Source organism: Salvia miltiorrhiza, chromosome 8, assembly GCF_028751815.1.
Source record: "Salvia miltiorrhiza cultivar Shanhuang (shh) chromosome 8, IMPLAD_Smil_shh, whole genome shotgun sequence".
Classification (NCBI taxonomy): Eukaryota; Viridiplantae; Streptophyta; class Magnoliopsida; order Lamiales; family Lamiaceae; genus Salvia; species Salvia miltiorrhiza.
This window is the reverse complement of record NC_080394.1, coordinates 41,175,909-41,198,933: the sequence shown is the minus strand read 5'-3', so window position 1 is coordinate 41,198,933 and position 23,025 is coordinate 41,175,909. Positions and strand designations below refer to the sequence as shown.

General features: G+C 37.2%; 1 protein-coding gene across 1 annotated transcript; it reads left to right on the top strand.

Moving 5' to 3' along the window:
* The first annotated feature begins 15,240 nt into the window (after nt 1–15,240).
* On the top strand, nt 15,241–19,899 carry LOC130998475 (uncharacterized). Its single transcript, XM_057923895.1, has 3 exons — nt 15,241–16,047; nt 16,171–16,441; nt 19,853–19,899. Exons 1-3 carry the CDS (start codon nt 15,241–15,243, stop codon nt 19,897–19,899), a joined length of 1,125 nt encoding a protein of 374 aa, XP_057779878.1.
* Nucleotides 19,900–23,025: the final 3,126 nt, after the last annotated feature.

The window sequence follows — 23,025 nt, the reverse complement described above, 5'->3', positions numbered from 1 at the left end:
CTGCTTGGTCCCTTTGCCTCTGTTGATCGTTGGCTGGAGGAGGGAATCGGCGACGGCGTATTACCGGTTGATTCCACTTCTATGACAGCTTTTAGTGTGTTTGTCGATCGATGGCTGGAGGAGGAAATCGGCAACGACGTATTACCGGCCGATTTCCCTTCTATGACAGCTTTTGGTGTGGCATTCGTTGTCGATCGTTGGCTGGAGGGGGGACTCGGCGACGGCGTATTACCGGCCGGTTTCCCTCCTATGACAGCTTTCGGTGTTACTTTCTTGGCTGTTGGTTTTTTCTTGCTTTTATTTTTCTTCTTGTTTCCTCTTTGTGTTGAGAAGTCGGGATTTTCTAGGAACGATGGTTCGGCCGGAGTTTCTGAGATTCTCCCAACTCAGCTTCTAACACTTTTTTATCTTAGACGAGTACTCTTTTTCCTCATTCTGAGGTTTTAATGAGGCCCGGCCCTTAGTCTGCTTTTCTGTGCTTTCAAGGGTTTAGGTTTTCTTGTTTTTCTTTTTTCCTTTTAATATAATCCTATTTTAATAATAACTAAGTTCTGATAATCATCTCGTCTAAGGCTTGAGAAAATTGATGTGATATTCAAATTATATCATATCAATTTATTTAGTATTTCAATTGGTAAATTTTCATAAAAAATTGATGCGTAATAAAAAAAATTATGCAAAATATCTTATTTCATGACCAAATAAATTAAATAATTTTTTAAAAAATGAAGAAATAATTTATTTAATCACAAGTATTTATTTTTAAAAAAATTAAATAATTTTTTATTCAACTAAATAAATTTGATCAACTTTTATTGCAATTTAAATTGTATTAATCTCAATCACTTCACCAATTAAATGTGGGTTTTTGGTTTGGAGAGTAAGAACATCCTTTTATATAGATTTTATTTTGGTGAAATCTCATAAAAAATCAATGTTCGATGAGAAGATTTTGATAAATAAGAATGAATAAATATGAATAAATAAAAATGCAAAAATATGGTGATGCCACATAGCTGTATTCCATTTTCCTATTAGATATGTGATGATTTTAATATATATTCTCGTCTTCAACCCATATAATAATATCAACTAATTTCTCGAATTTGTTTAAATTTATAAAATATGTATATAAACAAATAAAATATCAAACAATAATTAGTTAATAATCTCGATAAAATTTCAAACAATAAGAACATATTTATTTCAAATATATTTAAATATATTTTTATTATTTTTTCAAAGTTAAGTATTTTTTTATTTAGATTTTTAAATGGTAAAGTTTAATAATCATTTTATTTAAATTGTGAATTGTGAGATTTAATATAGATTCACTATATATGAGCATGTGTTAGATCAATTCGAGAATGATAATTTATTTGAAATTATTTTTCATGACCAAATTTAATTGAAGAATCTATTTATTTTAAATGCATCTGAAAAGTATCCTTTTATTTATGTTTTTTTCATGGTGAAGTTCAATAAAGATCAATGCGCAATGATAAAATATCAATGTGGGAACGATGATAATTGATAAGCTAATATATGAATGAAGACTAAACCTTTTATTTAGATATATCATTATGAGATTAATGTGGAAATTCATATTTATTTCAAATTATTTTACATGAAAAATTAAAGTGTTAATTGCCGGAAAAACCATATACTTTTTCGATTTTTGGTCATTTCCCATGACAAAAATAGTCTGAACAGAAATCCATGAATTGAAAACTTAATTGTAATTTTCCCCCGCGTCCATTTTCCGGCGATCTTCGATGGAGCTCCGATCCAACGTGGCATAATTCATTCCATCTCTCAAAATAAATTGATGACTAGGCAGCCACATCGCCGCCGCCTGAAACCCAAATTTCTGAAAGAGGTGCCGCAGATCTGGTTCTGTCTCCCTCTTCCTACTTTGTCAAGCAATGAGCCCTAATTAATGAGAATGGAGGCGAGCAAACAGGAAGAGGAAAGGGGAGGGCGAAGGCGGCGAGGCGAGAGGGCAGAGGTTGGAGGTGAGACGAGGGCGGCAGAAGTGGGAGCCGGGATCTGAATCAGTTACCCAAATTTCTGAAAGAGGTGCCGCAGATCTGGTTCTGTCTCCCTCCCCCTGCTTTGTCAAGTAATGAGCCCTAATTAATGAGAATAGAGGCGAGCAAACTGGAAGAGGAAAGGGGAGGGCGGAGGCGGTGTGTGGAAGCGGCGAGGCGAGAGGGCGGAGGTTGGAGGCGAGATGAGGGCGGCGGAGGTGGGAGCTGGGATCTAAATCAGTTCTCTCAAAACTAATTGTCGTGCCAACTGCCAATCGTCGCCGGCGTTGGGGACTCGGGGTGGAGTCACGAGGCTCGGGCAAGGCGACCGTTGACTGGTTTGCTGGCGCCGGAGGTCGAGGTGACGGGACTCAAAAAAGCTTCACTATCGCCGCAAAACTCCAATTCCCGGCGATGACACGCTGGAAATTCGATTGCCACCTCAGATTCAATTTGGGGAAAAAATGGACGCGGGGGAAAATTACAATTAAGTTTTCAATTCATGGATTTCTGTTCAGACTTTTTTTGTCATGGGAAATAACCAAAAATCGAAAAAGTATATGGTTTTTCCGGAAATTAACCCAAAATTAAATTGAAAATTTTATTTATTACACATATATTAGTATAAATTCAATGTATATGAGAATGTGTAAGATCAATTCAGGAAGGATAATTTATGTGAAATTATTTTTCCTGAATAAATTAAATAGAAGAATCTCTTTGTTTTAAATGCATATCAAAACTATCCTTTTATTTATGTTTTTCAAACAATAGGGCCAAATGGCCCTATTCAACATACAACATTAAATTTTGTCCACCATTTGAAAAAACATAAATTTTGGCCATTTTTTGTATGTCATGATTATTCTACCCTTCTCTCTCTCTCCTCTCTCTTTCTCATCTCCCTCTCTCTCTCCAGCGGCTCCTCTGTCTTTCTCATCTCTCTCTCTCTTTCTAGCGGCTCCTCTCTCTTTCTCATCTCCCTCCCCCTCTCTCTCTCCAGCGGCTGCGCGGCAGCGGCGCCGAGCTTAGAGAATTCGTCGGAACTCTCGCGACGGTGGTGGAGGAGATCCTCTCTCTCTCTCTCTCTCCAGCGGCTGCCGCTCTCTCCTCTCTCTTTCTCATCTCCCTCTCTCTCTCTCCAGCGCGCCGCCTGGGCAGAATTCGTCGGAGTAGAGGATGAGGCGGCGGCGGTAGATCTGGTCTGATGAGGCGGCGGCGGTGGATCTGATCTGATCGTTGCACCGCCTCTTCCATCGGCAGATCTGATCTCCGCCTCCTTCGATTGCAACCATGGCAGATCTGATCTGATCTATGTGCTGCACGTATGACACTTATGGCACTATTAGTGCCATAAGTACCATAAGTGCACACTTCCCCCTAGGGTTTAGATATTCCATTTAGGGTTTAGATTATCCATTTGAGGTTTAGATGTTCCATTTAGGGTTTAGATGTTCCATTTAGGATTTAAATGATGCTGTTGTTTCTGTATTTGTGCTGCACGTATGGCACTTGCCAACGGAAATTCAAAATAAAACCAAAGTAAAATCTTGGCACTTATGGCACTAATAGTGCCATAAGTGCCTAACCCGACCCGGCACGCGACCCGCGTGCCTGATCCTACCCGGTCCGCCTCATTAAGGGTAAAAACGTCCAAATCAATAAAAATGGCCAAAATTTGTGTTTATTCAATGTGTGGCCATAAATTGTGTTTTATGCTTCATTTTGGCTACTTCAAAATTTTACTCTATGTTTTTTTTTTCATGGAGAAGTTCAATAAAGATGCGAGAATGATAAAATATCAATGTGGAAACGATGAGAAGCTAATATATGAATGAAGATTAAACATTTTATTTATATATATCATTATGAGATTAATGTGGAAATGAAGATTTATTTCAAATTATTTTATACGACCTAATTAAATTGAAGAATTTATTTATTTTATATATATCTTGGTATCATTTTCTCTATTTTATATGATTAAATTAAATTGAATAACTTATTTATTTAAAATACATGTAAGTATTATTTTATATGATCAAATTCAATTGAAGAACATATTTATTTCAAAACATCTATACTTTTATTTAGGTTTGCAGATATCGAAATCTAATTACAATTTTTTTAGACCTTAAAAATTATGAAGTTTAACATAAATATAAATTTAATGTGAAATACTATTGCAACTATAAAAAAATGTGGTAAACTATTTTTTATCTGAAATACATATTATAAGTATTTCTTTATCAAGATTTTCTCATGATTAAATTTAATAGAATATCAACGTGGGAAAGATAGATGATCTAATGTATTCATGAAGATTGAACCTTTTATTTAGGTTGTGAATTGATGAAGTTTAGTAGAAATTCAATGTGGGATATATGAATTTATAAATGTAAAAATATCATAAAGTGTAGAATTGAGAGTGAAACAATACTAAATTGTGAAAGTGCCACTTATAATAGAGAATAGTGAAGAGCTCTTCAATATGTAGCTCTTTATATAATCAATAGATTATTTATTTAAAATACATCTAAGCATCATTTTATTTATTGTCATTGTTCGGGAGGAGGGGGACGAGCTACTGCCGGAAGACATACATGATATGTCACATGCATCGTTCATTGTTCGGCGAATAGAACCGCACATGCATAACTTGGCTTAATATGTCATTTGCACTGTGAGTAGCGTGCATTTCGGCCTACCTTTTTTTTTCTTATTGATTAGAAGATATTGTAAGAGATGATGTTACTGAATAAATATAATATATTTTCCTCCTGAAAAAATATACACGAATGATCCACAAATACATTGAAATTACGTTCCAATTATAGATGTGAATTTGAAATCTATTAAGCCCATTTGATACATTATTATTTATTCCCAAGTTTACATCTACCTTTGTGGACAATAATTATAACTAACTGATCACATTTGCACTCGGCGCAATGCGCAAGAAATATTTTATATTTTTATATTTATATAAAGTTGATATTAATTCTATTATTATTATAAATAAATAAATAATTTTAACTGAATATATTTGAGCTGAATATTGAAGAAATAAAAAAATAAAGAAGAATTCACAAAAATAAATATGAAAGGCAAAAAAAAATTAAAAATGAAAAAAATAATGAAAAATAGATTTATTCAAAAAAAGATGAGAGATGAAATATTTTCTTTAAAAAATTAATCTTAAATAAATATAACTTTTACATTTTGAATCAAATATTTGCATAATATATATATCAAATTAAATTATTTATCTTGATCTTTAATTTGAAATGCATATTAAAAATTTCATAATTAGTCGATTTTTACAATTTTAGAGAGAAATAAAACAAAAAATAAGAAGATAAAGAAAAAAAATTTAAAAATAATGTTTACAAATAAACCTTTAATTTTATTATAACTATGAAATTATCATTTAATTTTTAAATTAATTTCAAATTGAAATTGATGTTTTAATATAGTCTAGATTTTATCACTATCTAGCAATAAATACTATTCTCTCTGTCCTCATAAAATGTACTCCCTCCGTCCCAATAAATGTGGCCACTTTGTTTTCGGCACGGAGATTAAGAAAGTGATAGTTAAGTGTTAATCATGTGTGGCCCACTTTTTTAATTAAGTGTTATCTATCAAAATTAAAGAGCTAATTAAGTCTTCTTCTCACTACATCAGTTCCATATTCTCGCCGGAGGCGACGCCGGCGACGAAATCGCAAACGAAATCCCAAATTGCAAAGCAGATCGCAAATTAACAGATCCAAATCACAAGAAATGAACTAAATCAGATCGCAAATGAACAGAAATAAATCCCAAATCGCACATCGCACCCAAATTGCAATTGCAAACCAAATCACAAGAAGTTGGGTCGGATTTGTTCGATAGAGATATGAGCAAGGGAGAAGAGTCGAGCTTCGTGCCAAACCTGGGAAAGGAGAGGAAGCAGAGGTTGCAAGGGAGTCCGGAGAAGAGTGAGGAAGAGAGAGGGCAGTGGCTTGCCTGGAGCGATGGCAACGACGACGGCGGTCGCCGCTCACCCCTCACCTTCACAAGCGAGCCAAGAGAGGGAGGGAGAAGGAGACGCGGCCATCCTCAGATCTAGGGCTCGCCACCCCCAAATCGCGACCACTCTCAGGGCTAGGGCTCGCTCTCTTGCCGGAATTACAGAGACGCGGCGGCGGCGCGACTCCGAATTCATGAAGACCAGACGTCGGAAGGCAGGAGGCGGCGGCAGACATAAAGCTCTTTAGAGAGAGAGAAGCGATAGATGAGAAAGAGAGTCAGAGGGTGAAAGAGGGGGAGACAGAGAGAGATGCGAGAGGGTGAGGAGACGGCGCTCGTGGCGCAACGGCGGCGCCGCCGTCGACCAGAGGGTGCAGACGAGAGGGAGAGGGTGCGACGCTGTTTATCTGCGTGATGTGTGTCTGAGTGTGTGTGTGTTTGTTTATTTAATTAGAGTTTAGGTTTAGATAACTAATTAGGGTTAATTAAATTATAAATATTTCCATTTTGGGAAAGTGGCCACTTTTAATGGGACAAACCAAAATGGAAAGGTGGCCACATTTATTGGGACGGAGGGAGTATTAAATTTGTCATTTTCGTTCGTCCTCAGAAAATGTATCTAGTCTATTTTTAGTAAATTTTCCACTCACAAAAAAGTGAAAGCCTGACTCCACTTACAACATATTCAACTACTTTATTAAAATTTGTGCCATTTAAAAATGGATACTTTTTACAAGGACGGAAGGAGTAATAATTACGGTATCATCAATTTGCTCATCAAAATAAATACTTGTAAGTGCGCGGAAACTACTTCAATTTACACAAAAATCCAATGATTTTTTTGTTAATATATACTATCCTCGTTCCATTATAAATGTCCCTTATTTTTTGGGAGCGAAAATTAAGAAATATGTAATTAGTACATAGAGTGAGCTGATGAAAATTGTTTAAATATTAGGTATAAACAAAGAATATGTTGTCAAAAGAAAATGCTTTATAATGAAATATTTCATTATAAAAAGTAGGGTAAATATCATGAAAATCCCTGAAGTATACCCGCTTTATCAAAAATACGTTGAAACTTTCAAAATATCCTCTAAACCTTCAAACTATCAGATTTTTATCAAATATATCCCGTATTTATTTTTTGGTCACCAAAAACGTGATGTGGCTCGTCGGATGCCACAATATAATTTATATTCTATTTTTTTAAAATGTAATGGCAAAAACGACGTCGTTTTGTACCATATCAATTTAAAAAATTCACTCTGAAATTTAAAATTCACTGCTATCGTGTTTGAAATTCACACTAATAATCTAGAATTAGGGATAAACACGACAGAATATGGTACGAAACGAAGTCGTTTTTTCCATGTCATTTAAAAAAATAGAATATAAATTACATTGTGGCATCCGGCGAGCCACATCACGTTTCTGGTAACCAAAAAATAGATGCGGTATATATTTGATAAAAAGTTGATAGTTTGAGGGTTTTAATAACATTTTAAAAGTTTCTGGATATTTTTTATAAAATAAGTATAATTTAGGGATTTTCATGATATTGTAAAATATTTGTAATGAAACCAATGGAGTATCATTTTAGTCAATCCACCGGTGTTCTGTGTTCAGCTACTATAATAACTTCGCACGACACATATTCATCTATTTACTATTACGACACTTCGAAAATAGATTCATAAATATTTCCACCTCAAGTGATATTCATCAATTTACCAATTTTTTTTTGGCTTTTTCATAAATTTACCATTTGAAAAACATATATCCTATTTTGTATGCATATACAAAGCTGCCCATTCGTCGAATTTTCCTTTCAAATTCCACACTAATCTATTAAAGCGACGGTGCAGCTTATAATTACCCTAACCGGATCAATAAATTATTGTTCCCATCTTTTTATTAGCAAAATAAAATTCTACTTATATTATTTTTTTTTTGAGAGAAATTCTACTTATATTATTCGAAAGATTTGAATCACGTTATTCAAACAAGATTTGGTATTTTGTGGCGGTGCAAAAGTTAGCCTTTTATTGGTCCTTAAATTGGGATAAATGTGGGTCCCAAAATCTAATCGTTATTAAGCCCTTTGTCTCATCTTTGTTACGAAAATAAGGTCCAATCAGTCAAAAAAGTTGAGGCCCCATGTTTCATTTAAATAAATAAACAAATTAAATATTCCTTCTATATGATACACTATTTTCTTTTTTTGGATTAGATTCATTTTGGTGGTTGGACACTTTTGACAATATCCACCGTTCCTCTTTTTTCATATGGATTATGTAAATTGTTTATGATAAAAATGGGGGAGCATCTTCTAGTGTGCTGGGAATTTCTTTTCCATCATAGTATACTGTAAAATTATACTACAAAAGCATAGGGACTCCAATTTCATTGAAGGACATAATTTCAATATAAATGAAAAGCACACGACCTCCATTTCTTAACAATTTTTTAAGTTGTTTTTTTTTTAAAAGAAAGTTTTTAAGCTAACCAAAAAGGGATATTTTTAAGGAAAAAAAAAAGGATATAATATAATTTTTTTTTCGTTTTTTCTTAAAGTTAACAAAAAAAAAAAGAATATGATAATACATTTCTCCTTTTTCTAAAAGAGAAATATAAAAACCTTTAATTCAACGAATTTTTGATTTGATTTATTAAGGAAAAAGAAAAACTCCCCTGAGAGTGAGAGTAACTGAGTAACATTATTATAGACTTTATTATCGAACTATCTAAATCAAAACCAAACGTAGTACTAGTAAATTCAACCAATTAATTATGGTGCATGTCTAATGCATGAACACTTCCATTAATTCTCACTGAAAAACTGAGAAGACCTTGTCAAAAATTGACTGCCACTTTACCACTTTAAATACAGCACATTTCCAAGATAAATCTATAAAATTGTTCCTTCAAAATCATAAAATGCAGAGCAGATTAATGATAGACTTTGCAACTAGGATTTCCACTCAAATTAGCAAAAGCTAAATAAAAGTAATAAAGTGAAACCAACTCGTTTCACTAGAATATAATTTCTCTCTTCTCTTTTAATGTAAATTAATGAAGCGAACATTTTTCAGTAGTAATAAATACTCATTAAAAAGTGGTTATTGTTTATTTGCTTGATTATTAATTTATGGCTAAAAAATGGGGGAATTCGTTTATATTAATTATTTTGAAATGGCAAAATTTACAAGAAGCGTCGGCACAGTTGGAGAAAATTAAATATGTGGCTCTCCTTCAACATTATCATCACTTCGGCTATTGCCAAATTATTGGGAGGCGGTGCTTTACTTTGCCGATAATGTTGCCGAGTTTCAACTTCGCTTCTTTCCAAATCATCAACTTATATTATAAGATTCAATATTAAATTTGTCTGATTTTATATACTCCCTCCGTCCCGCGAAGCGTGACCCACTTTGCTTTTTGGATTGTCCCACAAAGCTTGACCTGTTTCTAAAAATAACAAAGATTAAAGATAATTAGGGGTTATAACTATACTTAATTAATGGCCTAAGTAAGGACCCAATTAACGATTGAATTCCCCGAAACCCTAAAATGAGCCCATTTGGTTTCTGGCCCCTCAAGTCTCTTCTCTCTCTCCCCAAGTGCCGCTCCCCATCGCAGACTCAGATCTAGGGATTGCTTCCGCCGCTCTCTCCTACGGTGGTTTAATGGCAGAAAACGATGGGTGGGTTAACCCTCGCCTTACCCTCACTCTTGTCTCGCCCTATCGTCGGCCCTATGCAGCTCGCTCTCCCCCTCGCTTCCCCCACCGCGATTGTCTCTGCGAGCGGTGGGCTCGCCGGCGGCGAGGCAAATGGGCATCCCTCGGCCCCGTCCCCGTCCCCGTCCCTGTCCCCAAGTGGAGGTATGGTAATTTACGGCGACCTCCTCACTCCTCCTCCGTCCCATTCCTTTCTCAGCCACCTCCTCTCTCCTCCTCCGTCCCACTCCATCGCCACCCCTCCTCGTCCATCGATCCGTATTGGGTCTGAGGTGGTCTTCAACCATTCGAGCTAGAAGCTGAATTCGACAGTGATGATGAGTATCCCGGTGGACTTGGGGTCGCCGGTGGCATGGAGGAAGCACGGTGCGAAACTGGAGAGGAGGTGATGTCGCCCATGGATTTCTCCCATGTCTATTTTCCTTGGAAGCCGAGCACGGAGGAGTGGGCCGAGTGTGTTGCCATAGCCGATAAACAGTGCAAAGATAAGGGTTTCTTATCCCTTGATGAGGTGATGTTGTTCTAATTGTTGTGTGTTGCTTTGAATTTGATGTGTGTTGCTCTGAATTGTTGCTTGTTGCTCTGAATTTGATAGTGGTGCTCTGAATTGTTGTGTGTTTCTCTGAATTGTTGCGTGTTGCTCTGAATTTGATAGTGGTGCTCTGAATTGTTGTTGGTGTGTTGCTCTGAATTTGATGTGTGTTGCTCTGAATTGTTGCATGTTGCTCTGAATTTGATAGTGGTGCTCTGAATTGTTGTGTGTTGCTCTGAATTTGATGTGTGTTGCTTTGAATTTGATAGTGGTGCTCTGAATTGTTGTTGGTGGTGCTCTGAACTTGTTGTGATGAGCCGTATTTGTTTTGATTTGTTGCTATGAACTTGTTGTGATGAGCTGTATTTGTTCTGATTTGGTGCTCTGAACTTATTTTGATGAGCCGTATTTGTTTTGATTTGGTGCTCTGAACTTGTTTTGATGAGCCGTATTTGTTTCGATTGCTTTAGTCTCAAGGGTGCCAGCTTGTCTGTTCCTACTATTTCTCTTAGCTGGAACTTGGATGGTGAATGGAAATATACCTATTTTACCATCAAATAAAACAGTGCCATTTTCTGCTATCAATGGCCTTGTTACAGCGCACATAAACATGATCTTGGTAATGAATTTATTGCTTTTACATGTTCGGTGTGGCTCGGGCTCTCCGAGTGCTAAGTAGTATCTATGTGAACCTCGAGTAATGTAAAACCACTTCTCGTCTATATGCACGGTGTTATGCATATCTCTGAATTTGATTTTATTAAGAATCCTATCCAATTCTAAGGATTCAAGTGAGAATCGCAGCCTCAATAGCTTGTTGGTGGCTGTCAAATCTGGTTTTAGAGCACTTGTGTGTGCTCTGATTTTTTTCCAAATTTCACCCACCTGCCAATGGTGCTCTTACTGATTTCTAGACCAACTGCAAGCTTCCTAATCGTGCCTCGCTTGGTGTATTCGAGATTTGATAGAACAGTCAAATCTAGATGAACTTGAGTTCTACGTTTTGTAGTAATCTTTCGACTTACACTATTTATAACTTCACCTGCTTGATGTTGCTTTCTTGCAGCCCTCCACAGTCGAGTAACAGTGGAACGAGAGGTTGAGAATTTCTGAACGGCTTCAAGTATTCTGCCATATTTCGGCTTCCCATCAATGCTGCCTTGGAGGATGAATTGCACCATTTGGTTTCTTTGTGTTGTAGTGAGATCTTTCCCCATTTTAGCTTGCTAGGTTTTTTTTGTTGTTAGCTTGTTATGTTTCTTTGTGGTGTAACTCTCTTAAATAGACTTGTAATTTAGGTTTTGGTGGGAAATTTTCGCAGACAATGAAATATTGGAGTATCCCTTGTACTGCCGCCAATTTTTTCGGGGGATTTTCAAACAATTTCAGTTTTAAGAATTCGTGTACTTGCTTTAATAGGTGTCAGTATTTTGATTATTTAAATATGTTTCAGTATTCGTGTACTTGCTTTAACAATTTCAGCTTTAATATGTTTCAGTATTTTGATTATTTAAATATTTAATTAATTAACCATATTTAACTAATCATATTAATTAATTTATAAAGAAATTATGAAGATCAAATTGTCAAAATAAAAGGAATAATAATAGACATAATAAAAGCAATCCTTAAACACTTATTCACTTTATTAGCAAAGACACTTAAATCAATAAACATACTCTCCTTAATTTACGTGCCGAAAAGAAATGGGTCACGCTTCGCGGGACGGAGGGAGTAAAAAATTGAGATCCAATCATCCAATAAGAATATTATTTTTTGTGAAAAATAAAAATAATTAATAAATTAATAAAAATTACAAATAAATTAATATAATCTCCGAATAGCTGTATTCGGTTAATGTGGTCAAATTTTCGTCCCTTTCCAAATTCCAACTCAAGTAAAAATGACTAGTCGTGCATTATATTACTTTATTCGTGAATTTTATTAAATTATTCATTATCAATTCTCATTTAAAAGATAGTAATTCTAATTGGATTATTTATTCTCTCTCTGTATATTCATACGAACCTAATTGATACATCAGTGTGTATTAAGTGAACTCATGTTTATGTGCAATACTTGCAAATTACACGAAATAGTTAAATAGACATTTAAAAAAGTTATATTTTGATATGGGGTAAAGCTCAATTTATCTCATTTATGACAATAAAATAATAATAAAAAATTTAACTCGACCCATATTGATATTATACGGGTCGGATTTGGTCCAGTGGGGTCTTATTTGATCCGATATAGCTCTTGAAATATGATTATATGAGAGTGACTTCGTTCCAACTCATCAATCAATTGATATTTTTATATTCCTACATGTATAGTTTGATGACACATGTGAGAGCATAATGGAGCCTGTGCCTGGCAATAGTTCTCGAGAGCCAATAGTTTTAAAGTCTAAAATAATTTAAAACAAAATTAATTTAGGGACATAAGGAAACAGCATGTGTTAAAAGAAAAATAATTTAGGGACATAAGAAAACACCTCTACATGTGGGGGGCGTTTAGGTCTTTTCGCAAAGCAATCAGCTTAGCCTCTCCTTTTAATTTTCCCGATATTTTGTTGCACGCCATTTCTGAGGCGGGAAACATCGTACGGCTTTTTGGTGGATGAAGGGCAAATTCGACCTCTTCAAAATTTATTTGCATGCCTCAGTTCACAATTTCACAGCCTTTTCTCTGTCGGTAGTATTTATAGATACAGTGGTGAAGCTTGACATCTTTTAGGGTTGTCTACTTTTTTAGAAAAATATTAGTATTATTTAAATGAGGAGAAGAATTTTGATGTTGCTGCTCTTTGGCTGATTTGATTTATATATATATTGTGTCCACTGATTTAAGAATGAATAAAACTTTGATCTATTTTATAACTTTTAGATGTCGTTTTCGAATTTTCTTGTTTGGTAATTGTCAACCACCAATTCATCGGAAACTTTTTTAATAAATATGATAAATTCTTGAAATATTAAAATAAGAGATTTTCTACCATGTTATTAGATAGGCTGAGAATATTTATGGGCCGATGAACCATTTCAAACAAATTGGGCTTCAATTTGATTTGGGATAGTCACGTGAACAAACATCAATTTGATAATTGCATGCACAATTATGATAGAAATTCTATACGATAATGTAATAGATCAACACTGATTCACAAGTGACATTTATGAAGGCCTCTGCTCTCTTTATTTTTTTACCCATGCAACCACAATGAGGAGGACATAAATGAAGGCATGGCGTACGTGTTTTGGCGAATCGGTAAGGGGTTAATATCTAATGTCAAAGATTTTTGGTTCGAGTCTGAAAAATATTATTCTTTTCTCAGTCCATAAAAAGGACTTAAAAAGTCCTTAACTTAGATAAGATACAATTTTCTTCAGTTCAAAAACACTATTATTCTCTCAGTCCATAAAAAGGACTTAAAAAGTAAAACCATATTTTTCTATTGAAAAAAGAGAATATACACTCGTATAGCAATATTGAGCAATTAAACTCAACTAGTAGTTGCCCACGTGCGATGCACGAAAATAATTTTGTATATATATTATAAATATTAAATCAATTATAATAGTTATAAATATTTAAAAAATTATAAATATAAATCTTTTTATAACTAAAATATTTGTAGCAGAATGGATGATAAAATGTGTAGTTTTCACGATGCATATAAAGTTGACCATATGTTATATTTTGTACAGTATTTTCATGTAAATATTAAAGCATAACAAAAATAATAACAATATTATATAAATATTGCATCTGAATTTTATAAATGCTGAAAGACTTCTTTATACACAACATTGGCAGTAGTCGTATTGTCACCACTATCCTTATTAGAAATGAAGATTTTCAAATCTTTACGACTACGAACTCTCGAAATAACAACGTACAATTATGTGGAAAAATAGATTTTAGCAAAATTAAACCAACTTGTGAAAGAGATTGGCCCCGACTTTTGTTAATAGTAATTGCATATGAAACAATAAGAGAAAATTGATGCCGCTGGAACTTAAATGGCAATCTTAGATCCACTGGAGTGAGCGTCATTCTTGAAATTTTAACATTATACTCCCTCCGCCCTGTAAAAATAGTCCTAGGAGGGAGTGACACGAGTTTTAATAAAAGTGGTTAAGTATATTATGAGTGGAGAAATGGTCCCACCATAAAGGTAATAATAATAATTAATTGTATTGTGAGTGGAGGGATGGTCCCACCACGTGGTAGAATATGTAAATAAGTTAATATATGGAGGGTAATGTATTGTGGGGTAGTGTCCATAAATGGATTATGACTATATTTTGTGACACCCCAAAATAGAAAATTAGGACTATTTTCACAGGACAGGGGGAGTAATATGTTTGTATTTAAAAATTATAATAAAGAATGTATAATACCTTTATCAAATTTTCTTCAATATACTCCCTTCGTCCCAATATTTAAAACACAATTCATTTGGGCACGGAGATTAAGGAGTAGTGGTTTAGGTGTTAAAGTGATATGGCCCACCTCCATTAGTATTTTGATTAGGTATTGTTTAATGAATTATTTGACCTTTATTTTAACTTTTGACTTCAAATTTTAAACTTAAAAAATTTAAATTCGAAAATCTACTTAAATTAATTTCTGCCACATTTTTTTTATTCCTATTTATTCCTTTTTTCTCCATTAGCATTTTTTTTTTCATTTCCCAAAACTGCCGCTGCCTAATTCCCTCCAAATAGCCAAAAAACACAATTCATTAAACATGAAAAAAACTGGCGCCACTTTTCAATTAAAATTGCCACCAAAAGTTATCTTTACAACCCTATAAAAGGAGGTGGTTGCACATTCTTACTACACCAAAATTTGGGCAGCATTTCGCCCCAAATTCTTCTACAAAAACTGCTTCCACCAAAAAAAAAAAAAAAGAGAATGACAAGAAGGAAAGATCTCAGCGGGGCCGAACGACAAGCCATTGCTTTGTTTCTTCTTCAAAACTCATCAAATGGGAAGCTTCACTATGGGACGGCCAAGGCAGCCACGGAGAAATGGGGATGCTGTCGGAGTTCTATCGCCCGTTTGTGGAAGGCTGCAAAAGACGAACATGCACAAGGTCAGTTGGTCACCGTTCAAAGCAAAAAAATCAGTAAGAGTCAAAGGAAAAGAGTGCACATAGATTTGGAACTCATTTCAAGTCTTGAATTGCACAAAAGGGGTACAATTCGAAGGCTTGCAACTGGCATAAACTGCTCAAAGAGCACAGTTGGTAGATGGATATCAAAGGGGCTGATCAGACCTCATTCTAGTGCCATTCGACCAGATTTAACAGCCCCCAACAAGTTATTACGGCTGCGGTTCTCTCTACAACAAGTTGTGTATGACAGAATATGCAATGTCCTCAAGTTCAATAACATGCACAATGTTATTCATGCTGATGAGAAGTGGTTCTACATGAGCAAAGTAAATCACAAATTTTACTTGACTCCAGCAGAAATCGACCCACACCGCACATGTAAAAGTAAAAAGTTCATCAAAAAGATTATGTTCCTATGTGCAGTGTGTAGGCCGTTATTTGATGAAGATGGAAGTGTATTATTCGATGGGAAGATAGAGATTTTCCCGTTCACTGAGATGGTACCAGCGAAGCGAGAATCAAAGAACCGGGAGGCTGGAACCTTAGAAGAGAAGCCAATTCAGTCCATCACTAAACAAGTGATGAAAGACATGTACATCTACAAGGTATGGGGTTCACAGGAGCTATGTATGCATTGTAACTCAAAGATGATTGGTTTTATTATGTTGAGCTCATTTTAGTTCATGTGTAAGATCAATAATTTCAGTTTTTTCTCTCTACATATACAGCTTATACCTGCAATCATGGCCAAGTGGCCCCAATTTGCAAGCAAAACTATATACATACAGCAAGATAATGCTAAGCCCCATATAAAAGATGATGATCCTGATTTTAGAGCAGCTGCAAGTGCAAATGGATTTGATATTCGAATTATTCATCAACCTCCAAATAGTCCAGACACCAACATCAATGATTTAGGTTGGTTTAGGGCTATTCAAAGCTTGCAAGTGCAGGCAGTTAGCTCAAATGAAACTGAACTAGTGCAGGCAGTGCAGAAATGTTGGATTTGTATACTGAAAGCAAGAACGTTTTATGCTTGTATACAATGATTCATGTGTTCCCTATTTTATCTCCTATCTGATTGGGTTCATGATTGTATATGTATGTTCTTTATCTCTATATAAGTAGATTATATGGTGTGTTGTAGATCACAGAAGACCGTATAATTGGAATAACCTTTAGAGATATAATATAATCACAGCCGAAACAACTCTAGGACAAGTTATTGGTTTAGGCTGCGGTATAGATGGAAGTAGTTTGTCTTGATTACTTGTCTATACCGGTACGTCATAACGTATTGATAGGACCACAGTGAGATGTATTCTTCTATCTGACTTAAGTGAAGAATCCAGATCTCGGTGACTTAATAAAATCTTAATATTAATAAGATTTCAGATATATATGTTGATTCGTTTATCACTTTAATTTACTATGAGCGAGAGTTATATAGTAACTTGAGTACTCTGTATCTTGGGTGATAGCGGTTAATATATGATATTTGATTATCTGTATTAGTACTCGTATCCGTATAGGATAATGACATCCCCTTAAGGAACTCAATAATGTTTATTACGTTAAACCCTGCAGGTTGATTAAGTTCAGGCGCAATAATAAGTTTTGAGTGGTACTGCTTAAGGATTACAAAGAGATTAATTAATTAAGGCTGTCAGAGCTATAATTAATTAATGGATGTCGGATATTTTAAATACGAGGATTTAATAAGTCTAAATACAAGCCCCGTCTCATCACCGGCAATAAAGGGGTAAGTCAATATCGGTTCTCTAGTGGAATGAACTGATATTTATAAATTAATTATGGTCTGGGCTGACCATAGATAAATTAATTTATTTGAGGCCCATCTTTATTCCTTGTATCTGGTCCCTGGACTGGCCCAATGTCTCCTAGCCCAAGTAGGGCTAGAAATCGCCCCTCACTCATATCTGGCGCCCCCTCCCTTGTATTTTATTATAAAATACAGCTGTCAGCTCTCAGGAAAAACACACTGATAATTATTAGGGTTTTGAGAGCAGAAAGGATGCGCAGAACATGTAGGGTGAATTCTAGCTTGGGACTTTCATAGCTCGTTGTCCATCCAACGGTGAAAGCTGAGCGGGATACAGTCGAGAAGATCAGAACTGGAGTCTTTCGATTCGATCATCAACGACCTCTGCATCCGCTTTACAAGTAAGTATTCCTAACACCTATGTGCAGCTGTTAAATTCGTAGGAGCATGTTTAAGATTAATCGTTGTATGATAAATTAATAATAATCCAAGAAACGATCATCGGGCAAACGGAACGTTAATTCAATTTAATATTCCTTCAATTGGTATCAGAGCCCAGGATTAATTTCTTGGCTCTATTATTAATTTATGTACGATTAATAATGTGCGTTGTTTTTACTGCTGTTGTTCTTCGTGGTCTGTTGATTCGTGGAATACGTCGTTTGACGTTGTAATCATTTTTCACCACGAGAAAAATCCGTGGTTAGATTAGGTTTTTTCAAATTATATTTGTTTTTCCGTTGTAATCTATAAATTTGAGGAACGAGACGAGCACGACAACGAATCAACGATGAAAGAACGGTGGACAGAGGTGCCGTGGCAGGTGCGGTGCGGCAAAGTTGCCGGCGCCGAGGGCAGCGCGAGCAGGAGCGCTTGCGCGCCGTGCGCCGCGCGTGCCTGATCGTGCGCCGTGTACGCTGCCGCTGCACGGGCTGCTGCGCATGGTGGCTGGGCGAGACGGAGAGGAGGCAGCCGGCAGGGGCGGTGCGCGCCCGGGGCCGCGCCTGCGCGCTGCGCGCCCAGCGGGCGGCGCGCTGCCGCTGCTCTCGCTGTGCGCTGCTGCTGCTGGTCGTGCGCCCGACTGTTGCTGCTGATGCGGGTCAGGTTGGCGAAGAGGAGGCGAGCGACGGGGGCGGGGCGCGCCCGGGGCAGCGCCTGCGCGCTTTGCGCCCGGCGCGCCCAGCGGGCGACGCACTGTCGCTGCTGTTCCGCCCGTGCTGGAGGCTGCTGCTGCCGGATGGTGCGCCGGGCTGCTGCCGAGCTCGCGCTGGGCGCCAAGGGAGGTGGCGGCGCCTAGGGTTTCCAAACCCTAGGTGGCCGATTTTCCAAACCCTAGGGGGCCCAAACCCTAGTTTCCAAAGACGGGCCGGATGAAGTGTTCGGGCTAAGTTTTAGTTTTTGGGTTTATTTTATTTTATTTTTCTTTAAAAATAGAATAGATGTTGGGATTCCACGAATAGGTCACGAAGAATTTTAATTCTTTATTTCTGTTCTTTGCATGTCGTGGTGTTAATCCTTTATGCTCTTTGCATGTTGTTTTGTCTTTGCTTGTTAATATGTGTTTATTAACTGCGCTTAGACAAGCATGCTAGTTTTATCGTTTTCTTAAGCATGTTTTAGAATTCTGCGAGCATGTCTTACATGTTGCGTTCTAGATGAGCATGACTAGGATTATGTGCTTGAGCATGAACAAACTTTTTGAATTAAAAGACTAAGCAGTTTTAATAATTTTAAGCAATTGAAATTATTTCTAGACCTCCACATGCGGTCTCTAAACAAAGTGATTGGCGATATGAGTAAACGTCCACCCGCGTGGCTTACTTCATATTTGTTCTTTCATAAGTTTGTCAGATGAGATTTCTATAAAAATATTTAAATCCATTAAAGTAGTGGGAGTTATGCAGTAAACGTCCACCCGCGTGGCTTGCTTGTATAATTCTCACAAGTACTTTGGAGAATGGAATTAAATAAGATAACCAAAATAATTAAATCGAAAGCGACATGGTCCGAGTGAGTATGTCAATTTTGAGAATTTAATTATTGAGGTTAAATTGTGGTCATTGCTTAGATATCATATCAAGTACAATGTACAACTCCCCGCAGAGTCCCTTCTTGATTGTGATATGGTCTAGCTAAGGTGCCAACTATTAGTTTCTTTTGTCAAAAGAAAAGTTGACATGGATGGAAATTAAACGACTAGTAACTAGTCTGGTTGAGGAGTTCGTGTGTAAACGTCCACCCGCGTGGCTTGCACATGGATTCTTTGAGCGATTGGAGGTTTCACTAATATTGTTTTTATCAAAAGGTTACTATATTATTGTTACGAACTATGTGCTTCATGTTCTTACATGTTTAATTGTTTACTTTCAGATATGTCTATGTCTCCGATCATTAATATTCTAGCAAACAATCCACTCACCGGTCCTAACTATACCGAATGAAAACGCCACATAATGTATATTCTTGACGCTGATGAGCACAGTTTTGTGCTTACCACTCCACGTCCCGCGGCCTTAACTGATCAGTCAACTGATGCGGAACGTGAGGCGCATAGGAGGTGGCACAAGTCGAATAATATGGCCAAGTGCTATATTATGATGACTATGTCGCAAACTTTACAACTCCAGCATCAGGGTATGGACGACGCGACTACGATCATGTTGAATCTCTCTGAGGTTTATGGGGAGTCCGAAAGATCTGTCCGCTTTAACATGATGAGAGAAATCTTGGCATGTAAGATAAGCGATGGCAGTTCTGTGCACGATCATGTCATGCATATGATAAATTTGTTTGACAGGCTTGATCTGCTAGGAGGGGGTATCGAAGGCGAAGCCAAAGTCGATATCATCCTCAACACTCTCCCTAAATCTTATGAGAACTTCCGTCTCAATGTCGTTATGAGCAAGGCCAACTATACTCTTAATGAGTTGTTGAATGCTCTAGTTACGGCGGAGGGAGTCATGGGCACGCGGAAGGAGAAAGAGATTCTTGTCGCTGCCAAGGGATCTGCTTCTTCGTCGAAAGGCGGGAAGAAGAAGTGGAAAGGTCCAAAGGGCAAGAATGACAACGAAGCTAGTGGGAGTGGCAAAGCCAAAGTGGACGGCCCTACCGACAGTGTGAAGAAGCCGACGGGAAAGGGAAAGTGCTTCAAGTGCGGCAAGACTGGGCATTGGAAGAAAGATTGTCCGATGCTCAAGGCAAAGGGACAAGGTACGTCACAAGTTCTAGTAACTGAAACATGTTTAGCTTCGTTTTCTACTCATTCTTGGATAGTGGATACGGGGGCAACTGATCATGTTTGTTACACCTTGCAGGGCTTCAAGCCGACAAGGCAGCTGGAAAGTGATGAGATCACCATCTCCATGGGCAATGCGTCGAAGGTCGCAGCTGTTGCTATTGGAGATTTATCTTTATGTTTTGGTGATGACATTTTAGTTTTGAGAGATATTTTATATGTGCCGGATTTTCGGCGGAACATAATTTCTGTTTCAAAGTTATTTTTGGATGAATATTCTGTTACTTTTGATAGGGGTGTCTCTATCATGAAAAATAACATGACTATTTGCTTCGGAATTTTGAACAACTCTCTCTATACTATTACATGTCCAATTAAAAATTCTGTCCATGTTGCATCTACATCACAAATCTGTCCTAATCCGAATAAGAGGAAATATTTTTCTCATGAACAATATACACATGCATGGCACCTAAGATTAGGCCACATCAATCTAAATAGGATCCAAAGGCTCGTTTCAAATGGAGTCTTGAAAGACTTTCAAGCTGTTCCATTTAGAACCTGCGAATCCTGTATAGAAGGAAAGATGACGGCAAGGCCTTTTAAGGCCAAGGGGAATAGGGCCTCGCATGTGTTAGAATTGATTCACTCCGACTTGTGTGGACCGATGTCCACAAAAGCTCGTGGAGGGTATGAGTATTTCGTCACTTTCATTGATGATTACTCAAGATATGGGTACATTTACCTACTTCAACGCAAGTCTGAATGCTTTGAGAAATTCAAAGAATTCAAGGCGGAAGTGGAGAAGAGATTGGGTAAATCTATCAAGTCATTGCGGTCTGATCGCGGTGGCGAATACCTCGGGAACGAATTTTTACAATACTTGTCAGATTTAGGGATTACATCCCAATTGACTGCACCGGGTACTCCCCAACAGAACGGTGTGGCGGAGAGAAGAAATAGAACTCTTTTGGAAATGGTATGATCAATGATGAGTTATGCATCGTTGCCTATTTCGTTTTGGGGATATGCCTTGGAAACAGCGGTATACTTGCTGAATCTAGTGCCTTCCAAATCGGTTCCTAAAACTCCTGTCGAGTTATGGTATGGGCACCAGCCCAGTCTAAACCATATAAAGATATGGGGTTGTCCTGCATACATGCTAGACAAGGAAGCGAAGAAATTGGAACCTAGATGTGAAGTAATGTTGTTTATAGGATATCCTAAAGGAACGAAAGGTGGTTATTTCTATAATCCTAAGGATCAGAAAGTGGTTGTTAGCACCAACGCACGATTCTTGGAACATGATTATATAGATAAACACAAGTCTAAGTCCGAGATTGTCCTTCAAGAAATCGAAGGCAATGGACAGGCGATTCCATCACCCCAGCCAAGTGTGCAAGTGAATGCACCACAGGATACTGCACAAACCATTGTCACAGCTGTACCACCACCGCTTCGTCGTAGTGGGAGGGTTATAATTCAACCCGATCGATTTATGTTCTTGGGAGAGTCTTCGGATCTTCTTCCTGTTAATGAACAAAATGATATCGACCCTGATAACTTTAGACAAGCGATGGAAGATCTAGATGCAGATTCATGGTACGACGCCATGGTTTCTGAAATAGAATCCATGACAGCTATGGATGTATACGAGGAAACTGAACTACCTGATGGCTTCGAAGCTATAGGTAGTAGGTGGGTATACAAGAGAAAGCGAGATTCGGATGGCGAAGTCGCAGCTTTTAAAGCTAGACTGGTGGCGAAAGGTTATACCCAGGAACAAGGTATAGATTATGATGAAACCTTTTCGCCGATTGCAATGCTTAAGTCTATCCGAATACTCCTTGCCATAGCAGCCCACATGAACCTTGAGATTTGGCAAATGGATGTCAAAACTGCTTTTCTAAACGGTTTCCTTGAAGAAGGAAGGTACATCTATATGCAGCAACCCGAAGAGTTTGTGAAAAAGGGCGAAGAGCATCTTGTATGGAAGCTAAAGAAGTCCATTTATGGACTTAAGCAAGCTTCGAGGTTATGGAACAAGCGTTTTGACGAGGTCATTAAATCCTATGGATTTACTCGTTGTGAAAATGAAAGTTGTGTGTACCGTTTAGATGCCAATGGCGACGTGGTTTTCCTTGCACTTTATGTAGATGATATCCTCCTCATTGGCAACAATGTTGAGCTATTATCGGACATAAAGAAGTGGTTATCCGAACAGTTTCAAATGAAGGACTTAGGAGATGCAGCGTACATCCTAGGGATCAAGGTTGTCCGTGATCGCCAGAAAAGGATGTTGAGCTTATCTAAAGCGTTCTACATTGATACTGTGATTGCTCGTTTTAGCATGCAAGCTGCCAAGAAAGGCTTGCTACCTTTCAGACATGGCATTCCTCTTTCTAAGGACATGTGTCCTAAGACACCTAGTGAGGTTGAGGAAATGAGGAAGGTACCTTATGTTTCCGCCGTAGGTAGTCTCATGTATGCAATGCTTTGCACGAGACCTGATATTTGCTATGTCGTTGGCATGGTTGCAAGATATCAGTCGAACCCTGGACCAGG